General features: G+C 40.0%; 1 protein-coding gene across 3 annotated transcripts; it reads left to right on the forward strand.

Annotated features, from left to right (window-relative positions):
• The first annotated feature begins 1,043 nt into the window (after positions 1 to 1,043).
• SETD9 (SET domain containing 9) lies at positions 1,044 to 12,167 on the forward strand. Of its 3 annotated transcripts, none has more exons than XR_014174766.1 (7): positions 1,044 to 1,374; positions 3,654 to 4,021; positions 5,861 to 5,984; positions 8,600 to 8,715; positions 8,974 to 9,079; positions 9,248 to 9,405; positions 9,921 to 10,493. XR_014174766.1 is itself a non-coding variant. In XM_081945589.1 (7 exons), the coding sequence occupies exons 1-6, from the start codon at positions 1,289 to 1,291 to the stop codon at positions 9,333 to 9,335; spliced, it is 888 nt and encodes a 295-aa protein (XP_081801715.1). In that variant the 5' UTR covers positions 1,044 to 1,288; the 3' UTR covers positions 9,336 to 9,375; positions 11,333 to 12,167. The 3 variants fall into 3 exon arrangements, 2 of the variants coding, with proteins under 2 accessions (XP_081801715.1, XP_081801714.1); XM_081945589.1 differs by lacking the exon at positions 9,921 to 10,493 and adding an exon at positions 11,333 to 12,167 and having other exon boundaries at positions 9,248 to 9,375; XM_081945588.1 differs by having other exon boundaries at positions 9,248 to 10,493.
• The last annotated feature ends 55 nt before the right edge of the window (positions 12,168 to 12,222 follow it).

The raw sequence follows: 12,222 nt of genomic DNA on the forward strand, positions 1-12,222 counted from the left end.
TTTCGTCCCCATTTACTACCTTTCTTGCCACAGTTGTTAAGTGAATCACTGCAGCTGATCAGTTAGTAACCCGGCTGCTTAGTGAATCTGGTTTCCTTATTAACTTTGCTTGTCAGAAGGTCACAAAAGGGGATCCACATGACCTTGGGACACAGCAACGGTCATAAATATGAACCAGTTGCCAAGCATCCAAATTTTGATCCCATGATTATGGGCATGCTGCAAAGGTTACAACTGAAACCAATGGGGAGACATGATAGCAGTGTTCCAATATCTCAGGGGTTGCCACAAAGAAGAGGGAGTCAAACTATTCTCCAAGGCACCTGAGGGTAGAACAAGAAGCAATGGGTGGAAACTAATCAAGGAGAGAAGCAACAGAACTGAGGAGAAACTTCCTGACAGTTAGAACAATTAATCAGTGGAACAGCTTGCCTCCAGATGTTGTGAATGCCCCAACACTGGAAGTCTTTAAGAAGATGTTGGATAGCCATTTGTCTGGAACGGTATAAGGTTTCCTGCCTAGGCAGGGGGTTGGACTAGAAGACCTCCAAGGTCCCTTCCAACTCTATTATTATATTGAAAAACGTCATAAGCCCCTTTTTCAGGGACGTTGTAAACTTTGGTCACTAAAGGAAATGTAAGTCGAGGACTACCTGTACAAAAAGGCTCTCATTAGTTCAACTAACATTCGAAGAATCAAGATTTTAACTCATCCATTTTCGCGCCGGCTGACGGCTGGCTGTTGCTAACAAGCATTCCTAATCGCTACGACCAACTCTGGGAAACTCCACTGCTCACAGGAGGCCTGAGCGCACAAGCCTTTAACGCGAAGCCAAGTATTCCGCTCCTACGTAAGCCTGCAAGCAACGTACGGCAATTGTTGCCCACCATTCGGACCTGCCCCAGATTTAACCGAGAGAGGCACAGAAATCAGAGCGCAAACTTTCTATCGACATGTCTAGCATCCCCGCCTTCATATAAGTCCCGGGAAACTGCCCGTCTCAAGTTTGGTTCCGGGGGATTCTTTCCGCAATTGGGAGAGGCCCAGATCTGGAGGGGCGAGTTGGGATTAAGCGCTTTTATTTGGGGGTTATGTTCCCCCATCACGGCGAAGCATATTGGCGAAAGGCAGATTAGCTCCCCCCCCCCCCAAGAAATTGAGAGCCGCCTTCGAGATTGGCGGGAGCACGTTCACATATACACACACACATCCATTTTTTATTCGTCCGCTGCGGCACGCCTCCTTCTGCTTTCGGGCGGCGGGGCGGTTTGCCGGCCCGGCCCCGCCATGCTAGGAGGGTTGCGGAGGCGCTGGGAGGCCTACAAGTACCGCTTCGTGCCCTGGATAGCGCTCAATCTCCGCCACAAGCGCAGGTGAGGGCGAGGGCGCGCGACCGCCTTTCCCTCCCGGGCCGCGGAAGGAAGGGAGTGGGGGGAGCGATGCAGAGAGACCGGGAACACCCTTTGCGGGTTTCTTGCGGGCGCTGTTGGAAGGCTGCGGGATCTGGACAGTGAGATTCCGAACGATCGCATTGCTGCCATCCCCTTCTCGCCAGAATTTTCCTTATCCCTCTCACTAAACCTTTTCCTTCCTCTTTCCTTCCTTCCTTCCTTCCTTTTCCACTTTCTGATAAAGGTTTTTGTTTAATAACCTGCAGCCGTCTCTCCTTTATATGCCTTATTTTTTAAAAAAGCCCCCATTCTCTTTATTAGTACAATTAACTAACTCATTTGCTTTGAACAGTAATTAAAACTCAAAAGGGAATATTTCTGAATGTGGTATATGAGGACAATTCACATTCAACTTAATTGGGCTTTCTCTCCAATCTGTATCTGTTGAGTTCTGAATTAACAAACAGGTGTCTGTAATAAGATAAGTTTGAATTGATTCTAGGTTTCCTTGCAAGATGAAAATGTTTGGTTCAATATACTGAGTGAAGCTGTAGGGAATTACAATCTTATATTTTCATACACAATTTTTATTGTCAACTAGGATACTATTGCTCACAACTGAGATTCATGAAAAAAATTTATTTTATAAAAAGTTCTGTGGGATATTGATCAGTTTTAAGTTGGGGGAGGTGTGTTGCCCTACAATATCCTACTCTTCATCCAGTCATCAGTAGTATAATAGATTTCAGTGAATAGTTAAGTCTCTTTTTCTTTTTGAAATAGGTTGTTATTAGAAGTGTCCCTACTTTACTCAGTAGAAGACAAAGGTGATATTTATTAGATATAAATTAATCATAACCTGCCAATTAAAGGAGTTGAAACACAGGGTATGCATGCTTGTGTAGCTAACAAATGTACACTATCATATAGATTGTGGGCATTTTGCTCTTGTCAATATCTAGAGAGGGCTAACAGAACTGCTCATGCATCCCAAAGGGACCAGGGATTATAATTTCATATCTGTGAACTCTAGTCACTATGAGATATAGTAATTTGCAGATAAGAGGTAAGTTGAAACTACTTCACCAGCTACATTGACTAAGGCTATGATTTTCCCATAGTATCTGTCTGAATGGTTCACTCTGGCAGTGAATCAATGTCACCTATTGGGACCTTGGGATTTGCTTCCTCTGTAGCAGTGCCTGTCCTCTGGAATGTGATTCCCCTGAAATTCAAACTGCTCCCCACCTACTGGGATTTTGAAGGGCCTGGATTTTTCTCCAAGCCTTTGGACAGGATGATTGATGCCTCTTTGTTCCTTTTTCTTCTCTCTGCCATCATTGCCCCTTTGACTTGTGCTGCTTTTATGTTTCGGTATTATTCTTTGGTTGTTGTTTTTAAAAGTTTTAACAATTGTAAGCTGCCCAGAATCACTGGGAGTTGGGTAGTATATAAATGGAATAAATCCTCCTCATTGTCATCATCGTCTTCATCATCATCTAGTAACTTTGATAACATCTGAAATTTTAGAGAAACTGCTGTGGGCCACATATCACAATTTAGCTAATTTGAAATTGTACAACTAAAAATGCATCTATTTTATTCCAAAACAAAGGGGTCTCCTATCCCTAGTCTGCGGCTACAGCCGATTCAGAACAGGGCCACCAAACTGGTGGGTGAATATGTGTGTGCGCAAAACCATTCCCTCCCCCACCATTGCCATCACCCCCACCTCTTCCGAGCTGAAAAGGTTCAGAAACACTGCACTGAAAGCTTTTCTTTTGTTTTCGACTCTGGTGGGAGAAACACAAGCCATTGAGACAGCAAGTCAGTCATTTGCCTAGGAACAGATATGATTGCAAACTATTTTTCCAGACCAGCCATTCTAGGATTTTTTTTTTTTAAGGCAAGGTTAGGGGAACACAGGACCTTTGCAGGCATTAACACAGGGGTGTCCAAACTTGGGAACTTTAAGACTTGTGGACTTCAACTCCCAGAATTCTGGGAGTTGAAGTCCACAAGTCTTAAAGTTCCCAAGTTTGGACACCCCTGCATTAACAGGTGCTGAGGAGGATGCAGTTAAGGTCTGTGGCCTATATCACAATAGCCACATTTTAATAATTATAATCTTTATTAACAATTTAACAAAAGTTTCTTATAAAAAGAAAAAAATATTTCTGTATGCTTCCTTCCCTACAAATTTATGGAATTTTAAACGGTGACAGTTCTTATACTTACCTTTTCCTCCTGTTTTACTTCAGGACTCTGCGGTTTGTGCCAAAAGAATCTAAAGACAAAATTACTTCTGATGAAAATGTCCTTCAAACACTATTGAAAACATTTAGATCTTTATTTGTAAATGACTTGAACAGACAAATGTGCCTTTTGAACGTAATTCCAGAAATTAAATCAAAATACCCAGAAATACACTCAGTGCAATGCAAAACAATACCCAAGGCAATATACAACAATCAAGAATGTCAAAGACCCCTTAATCCAGAAGAAGTTCTGTTCAGTACACTCGGATTCAGCATTATTCGACAACCCAGTTCACTGGAGTCAGCTGGGATAGGAGTTTTTGTAGCAAAGGGGTTTGTTCCAGAAGGAACAGTCGTATCAATGTATCCTGGTATGGAAATACTATGTTCATATAAATTTGTATAGAAACCGCCTTACATTTGATTCAAAAGGTGGTGCAGCAGATCATAGCTTTAGGTTTAATCCTTGACAATGTTTATATATGTAGGATACTTTAGTAGGATTGGGAAGGTGGAGAGTTGGACAGGTAAGTGGGTGGATGGAAGGATGATTAATGGTTTCATATCTTAACAAAGCCACCCAGCTGTTTGCAAGCCAGGAATTCAACACTTTCTGAATTGAATCCTGGATTCCAGGCTCCAAATCCTGCCCACTGGGTTGTAATTGGATCCATCTTCCTTATTACCATCAACACTGAAGTCAAAAGTTTTCCAGGATCTTTTAAGACTTTTGGAGCCTGCAGAGTTTGAACTGTCTAATATGTTTAAAAACTCTCTAAATAACAGCTTTTCTCCTTGATATGAATTAATGGCCCAGTGCCTTTATTTAGTTTTCTGGGCATTACCAACTTGAAGTAAGTGAGGACTGTTATGTTTTGTAGTTGTCTGTTAACAAATGCCCTGCAAACTAATCAACATCCCTTGCTTAAGTGTTTCCCAAGTGTTTTTCAAAACAGTTTGATTCTGTTTTCTAGGATTGCCAATACTAAGCTGAAAGGGCCAAATTTACTATGATATGAACATTTTTTAAAAAATAGCGCACTTTTATCCTGTTATTATGCAGCCATTACCAGCTCAGTAATCCTTGGGAAAGGGGGGGGGGGGAGATGGCATCAATGATGTCTTTCATATTGATATTAGTATTATACATTATCAATATTATAAATTAATAAAATAAAATCAGTGTGACATGGTAGATATAGGTAGTCCTCAACTTATGATCACAATTGAACCCCAATTTTTTGTTGTTAAGTGAGATATTTGTTAAGTGAGTTTTGCCCCAATTTATGAACTTTTTGCCACCATTGTTAAGTGAATCACTGCAGCTGTTAAATTAGTAACACAATTGTTAAGTGAATCTACCTTCCCCACTGACTTTGCTTGCCAGAAGATTGCAAAGGTGATCACATGATCCCAGTGGTGGGTTCCGGATCCCGTTCTAACCGGTACAGTTGGAACGGGCCAGACAGCGTCCATGCACATGCACAGCACATGCATGCATCTTAACGTTTCCGTGAGCCTCCAGCTGCTCAGCGGAGTGTCGCTCAGGCGCTGTATGCGGCGTGCGTGCGCGGAAACGCCGAAGACTTAAAAGACCAATAAGAATCTTGGGCGGGTGGGTGGGCCCTCTCAAGCACCGTACCGGAACTATATCCGGTGCTCCAGGCAGGCTCCGGTATGCCTATACCAGGGCGTACCGCCTGCAACCCACCACTGCATGACCCCCAGGACACGGCAACCTTCCTAAATATGAATCAGGTGTCAAGCATACAAATTTTCCATGACCACATGGCTGCTGCAATAGTCATAAGTGTGAAAAACAGTCATCATTTTTTTCCAGAATCATTGTAACTTTGGACGGTCACTAAATCAACTCCTGTAAGTTGAGGACAACCTGTACTCTAATACTCAGATTTCAACTGCAGGAACCTGTGTTCAAATCCTTATTCAACTGTTTCTTGAACTGTTGTTACGCTTCAGCTTAGTGTGGCTCAGAAATCATGTACAAAACCCCTTGGAAATAGGTGTGATTCAGCAGTTGTCATAAAGTGAAATGGTATTTAATCCATGTCATAATTCTAAGAATACTATGCTATTGAGTCAAAAGTTAAGATTTTGCTCTACTGAAGAATAACTATATTTAATTCATTACATATAGCTAATAGATACCTACATAAGGATCTAAAATAATTGCTTTTTTTAAAAAACAGGCACAGTCTATGAAAATCATGAACCCATATTTTTTCAATCCATTGGCAATCCATTTATATTTAGGTGTATCGATGGTGTACTTATTGATGGAAATAATAAGGGAATCTCAAAGGCTGTATACAGGTAAGGCATAATAGCATTGAGTAAATATTGATATAAATAAAGAGCAATTAATAATTATTCCAAATGTTTATACCATATAAAGGTCAGGTGGTAAGTATTCAATATGCTACTCAGGAAGAACTGTGGATCTTCAGAATACAAACTATGAAATAACTAAATTAAAGCCTTTGGGATATCTAGTTGCTGATTTTGCCTTGCAGAAAAATAAAATTTAATTCCGCAAATTAAAGTTGTAACAGGCAAGCTCAACACAGCTGAAAGTTGAATATACTACATATTGACAGCTTAGGTAACTGTGAATTGAGATCGTCCCAAAGATGATTTTTCAAGAAGCAACTGGACTTTCTGGTTTTCCTTTGAAGATGTTTCGCTTCTTAGCCATTATAAAGTTAATACCACTTTATAATGTCTTGGTAAGGCCACACTTGAAATACTGCGTTCAGTTTTGGTTGCCACGATATAGAAAAGATGTGGAGACTCTAGAAAGAGTGCAGAGAAGAGCAACAACGATGATTAGGGGACTGGAGACTAAAACATATGGAGAACAGTTACAGGAACTGGGTGTCTGCTTTAATGAAAAGAAGGACTAGGGGAGACATGATAGCAGTGTTCCAATATCTCAGGGGTTGCCACAAAGAAGAGGGAGTCAAACTATTCTCCAAGGCACCTGAGGTAGAACAAGAAGCAATGGGTGGAAACTGATCAAGGAGAGAAGCAACTTAGAACTGAGGAGAAATTTCCTGACAGAATAATTAATCAGTGGAACAGCTTGCCTCCAGAAGTTGTGAATGCCCCAACACTGGAAGTCTTTAAGAAGATGTTGGATAGCCATTTGTCTGAAACAGTACAGGGTTTCCTGCCTAGGCAGGGGGTTGGACTAGAAGACCTCCAAGGTCCCTTCCAACTCTGCTATTGTATTGTATTGTATTATCCAAGAAGCTTCTTAACATCTGCTGAAGAAAAACCACAAGGTCCAGTTGCCTCTTGGAAAAGTAACTGGGAAAACAATGACCTGGTTGATTGAGAATCTCCATTGTCATTTGTGAACTGAGCTGCACTAAAATTGGAGACTTTCTGTCAGAAGGTCAAATTATTTTCTACTCAGACATTAAAAAACAAAGGAATGGTATTAATTGCATAGTTAAGAAAAAGTTATTAAAGACAATTCCAGGCTACTAATTAGAGAATCTTTGGTATGGCATTGTCTAAATTTATTTGTATTGTATTATTATATATACCTATCTTACCACACAATAACTCTGGGCAGCATCTAATCATAACTTTATGATTTGTGCCTCAACCACTAGTGCAGAAAAAGAGGTTGATGAATTTAACAATCAAATGTAAGTTGACATTGACAAACATGCAAGCAAGATGTGCTGCTTGTGACCTGAAACTACAATGCCAATATTAGAAATATTAAAGGCATAAATGACCAGACTCAAATTATCATATTTGGACACATTGTACAAAGACCTACTGTAGCTCTGTGGAGAAGCTGTAATACTGGGAAGGGTGGAAGGAAAGAATTAAGAGAATGACCAGCAGCAATGTGGGTGGACTCGATTACAGTGGTGATAGGCGGATTGTTGTAAGGCTTAAAGGACCAGGTTGGGAACAGATCATCCTGGAGAAGACTTGATGGCACACAATCAAGCAATCAATAATCAGTCGGTATTACTTGTATTTGTCTTGTTAAGTGTTTCAACATTTAAGCAAACAAATAAAGCACTTACACATGTTTCCTGGTGCTGCAAATTCTGGCCAAGAGCATTGCTAATAAGTAGTTGGTGGATAAAATGCTATTTGTATTGATTTCTACAGGATGTACTAAAATTATAGAATGACAGGAGCTCTTATACGTTATTTTCTGTATGTTTTGGTGGAAAAGGACCATAGTGGCAGTTCAGAGTAGGGCACTAATTGAATGCAGTTTCTTGCATTCTCTTCATCCGAAGGACAGGCTCATTGACGCACTCTGTGTTTTGCCTGTATTCAGCATTTTGAGTCCAGCAAAAAAGACAGTTATTCTAGTTATTCTAATATTTAACTCCACCGTTGAACAGGATGTATGGTTGTTGGGAACAGTAATTCAGCTCTAGCAAGTGAATGTAATTTGTAACTGTTCAAGAAGCAATAATGGCTTGGGACCCGGTTATATGAGGGACTGTCTCTTGCTAGTCACATGTAGACGACCCACGAGAGCGGGGAGGCAGGTCCCATCCCCAAGGGAGATACACCTGGTAGGACCCAGAAGAAGGGCCTTCTCCGTGGTGGCTCCCTCTCCCTGGAACATCATTCCCTCAGAGATTAGAATGATCGCCACTCTAACTCTCTTCTGGAAGGCGCTGAAGACCTGGCTCTGCCAGTGGGCATGGGGAATGCAGAGCAGGATGGACCCCATTAAACGGCTTGTACGATGTGCTGTCACTGAGGTGGGGGGCTATTTTATTATATATGATTCTGTCTTTTATTAGTTTTATTGTTTTTATATGATGTTTTTATATTCTTGTAAGCTGCCTTGAGTCGCCATGTGCGAATAGGCAGCAATATAAATCTCCTAAATAAATAAAATAAAAATAGAATGCTGTGGCTAATGTTAGAATATCATTCAGGTCATGCAGCAAAAGAGATCAAATTGGACCTTTAAAAATGTGTGATGTCTTTTGGCTTACAACTGCTACACAAAATCCATTGGCTGTGGGACAATATGTTAATAATTGTTCATCAGGTAAGATCAATTTTTCTCCTTTGGTTAGCTTTAAAAATTGAAGTGGCTATGCATGTTGTCAGTCTGCCTAAATATTGTCAGTAGGTTTCCATTTATAGTTTGCAAATAGGGGAAATTTATTCTACATCAGAGAATAGTCTGCTCATCTCCTGCAGGAGGGCTTAGATAGTAAAGGGATTGTTTACTTGAATCAATTCAGAGATAGATTAACATACAGGCATCTCTTCCTCATTTAAGATATTTCTCTTTTTCCATCAGAAAAAGAAGCAAATGTTTGCTATCAGGAACTGAACATACCTAAATGTTTTCCTGTAGAATTTAAGCAGTATCTTCCAAACATAAACTACAGCCATGAAATAGAAAGGTGAGAAATTTGTATTTTTGACCATTTCTGGAATAATTTAATAATTTAAAATGTTAAGCATTCTCAAATATTTGAAGGAGGATATATCAAGAAAAAATTGCTTGTGTTGTTAAAAATATCGATGCTCAATTGAGACCAACTTCTTTTCCTGAAATATTCAATCTGCAGGCCCTTGAGATGTGTGGTTTTGGTAGCTCTCCGAAACATTGGCCCAGGAGAAGAACTTTTTTCAAACTATTACACAGTTATTTCTTGATAGTCAACGGTGGATTTTTACAGTAATGAAACCAAATGTGGTATCCTTTAACAAAGAATTATTGAAGATACATTTTATACAATACAATACAATAGTAGAGTTGGAAGGGACCTTGGAGGTCTTCTAGTCCAACCCCCTGCCTAGGCAGGAAACCCTATACCGTTTCAGACAAATAGCTATCCAACATCTTCTTAAAGACTTCCAGTGTTGGGGCATTCACAACTTCTGGAGGCAAGCTGTTCCACTGATTAATTGTTCTCACTGTCAGGAAATTCCTCCTCAGTTCTAAGTTGCTTCTCTCCTTGATTAGTTTCCACCCATTGCTTCTTGTTCTACCCTCAGGTGCCTTGGAGAATAGTTTGACTCCCTCTTCTTTGTGGCAACCCCTGAGATATTGGAACACTGCTATCATGTCTCCCCTAGTCCTTCTTTCTCTTAAGCTAGACATACCCAGTTCCTGCAACCGTTCTTCATATGTTTTAGTCTCCAGTCCCCTAATCATCTTTGTTGCTCTTCTCTGCACTCTTTCTAGAGTCTCCACATCTTTTTTACATCGTGGCGACCAGAACTGAATGCAGTAGAATGCATTTTGGTACAAACGTTTTGAGAGTTAGGTCATGCCTTCCACTATATACTTAATGTCAACCTTGTTGGGTTTTTTAAAATAGCGATAGCCTATCTGAAAGCTTTGGTTGAAATTTAAACTTTGTGGGGTAGTATGGGACATAACTTATTTGGGAAATGCTTGCTACACAAACACCAGTAGAAGCAGAAGAGTTGAAATAAACGAGTTCCCCAGTGTACCTGGGTCCAGCATAGAGACTTCAAGTTGTTCATTGTCTCCCTCTGTTGTCTTTTATATGTATTGGATTTAAAACACTCATATTTTGGATTTTGAATGGCTTTATCATTTCTTCTACTATTGTTAAAAGCATTTTGTCCTTTTCGTTAACTTTAAAAATATAAACCAAATAAGCGCTTATACTATAGACTTGATATGTATTATATATGGTAACATACATGTCAGATTACTACTTTTTAATGAAAAATTATGCCTGACACTCAGATACAAAAATAACAAATCTTATGTGCAGGCTCCACCTGCAAGAAACAGTAACTCTCACTTCATCCATCCTCTAGACCAGTGTTTCTCAAACTTGGCGACTTTAAGTCCTGTGGACTTCAACTCCCAGAATCCCCCAGCCAGCATAGCTGGCTGGGGAATTCTGGGAGTTGAAGTCCACAGGACTTAAAGTCGCCAAGTTTGAGAAACACTGCTCTAGACTTATATTTGCAGAAACTAATTATAGTTGAATCCTTATTCTCATCAACAGTCCTTGGAATTCTGTACAGAAAAGTTTTAGATGAGTAAATAAAAACTTTGCTTTCAAATAAATGAGTTTTGAAATCTATTTTGATACATTCAAAATACATTTGATACATACAATCCAGTAAAAAGACATAGAAACAAACCTGTTAAAAGTAGATATTGTGTCCATTTTTAACTATATTTAAAGCTGTGGAATTTAGGTAGATTTCTGAGAAATACTACATTAATACCTCCCTTGCAATGAATTAATACTGTTGATAGCTGTTGATATATCTATATTTTCTGTAGAATGTTTTTTGTTACAGAGTACTTACCTATTGCACATTTACCAATTTCCATTGCAAATGCATCATTATAAAGATTATGATTTTGAAATTTCATAGCTCAAAAATAAATTGCTTGGTGCATATATTTGTGAAGTCCACTTCAATATTTTTAGACTGTAATCTTACTAAAAAAATTTTTTTGTTATTCCCATTAAAGATAATGAAGTTTATCTCTTTGCTGATAACCAAGAACGTCCAATACATGTGTTCAGCTTTTTATTTAAAAAGCGTGTATATAATAGTATAAAGCAGGGATTTATTGTGTTTGGGGGTTCAGGTATATGATTACATTCTATCACTTCAATAATATTCCTTTCATCACATTATAAATTACAATTCAGTGGACGCTTTTAGAGAATTTATAGATTATAGCTTATCAAACAAAGATACCCATGCCATGCAAAGAAAAAAAAGTGGAATATGTTTATGTGATGATTTCCCTGGAGGCTTCCCAGATACTTCTCCAGATGTCAACTCGGAAGAGGATGAACCAGGCACGTCTGGAGAGGAATTGGCCAATGGCTCCAACCTTTTGTCTGAAAGGGATTTGGCTGAAGCACAGCTGCAACAGGACAACCCCGAGGCTTCATGTTGGGAAAGCATGTAGCTGCAGCCAGTGAGTGATGAGGAAGAGGAACTGCCTTCTGCGCCTGATCCAAGAACATGTAGGGCAGAGAAAAGGCAGGAGCAGAGAAGGTCAGCCTGATTACTCATGAGGAAGCAGCCTTGCTCCTCTTGATGGGATGCACTACAAACTGGCTATTTAGCAGAGTAGATAGATGGAGGCAATGTTGGGAATGTGTTGTCTCCTTGCTGTGTGTTCTTGCCTTGGACCTCGGATCATGTCTCTTCATCTGTTGGCCTTGCCTTTGCCTTGGGAACTTGCTTTTGCCTAGTGGACTGGACTTGCCTTGCCTTGAGGACTGGTGTTGGCTTCATTTGGGTAGCCTGTGGAACTCATAGGGGTTAAGCTGGTGTCAGCACAGGGAATTGCTGAGGAATACAGTTCAGTCTTAGAAGCCTTAATAAAGACTCCATACCCATGGTGTGCGTCTGTACGCATGAGTGAGACAACAGAGTTTACAATGGGTGCTACTCCCCCAGTTCTGAAATTTCATTATAGCAAATTAAACTCTGGACAGGTAGTGTTCCAACACATTAGTAGTTATGAATGCTTTAATCCAGGGGTCTCCAACCTTGGCAACTTTAAGACTTGTGGACTTCAACTCCC

The sequence above is a fragment of the Natrix helvetica genome, assembly GCF_964273705.1.
Source record: "Natrix helvetica genome assembly, chromosome: 2".
In the NCBI taxonomy this organism is placed as follows: Eukaryota; Metazoa; Chordata; class Lepidosauria; order Squamata; family Natricidae; genus Natrix; species Natrix helvetica.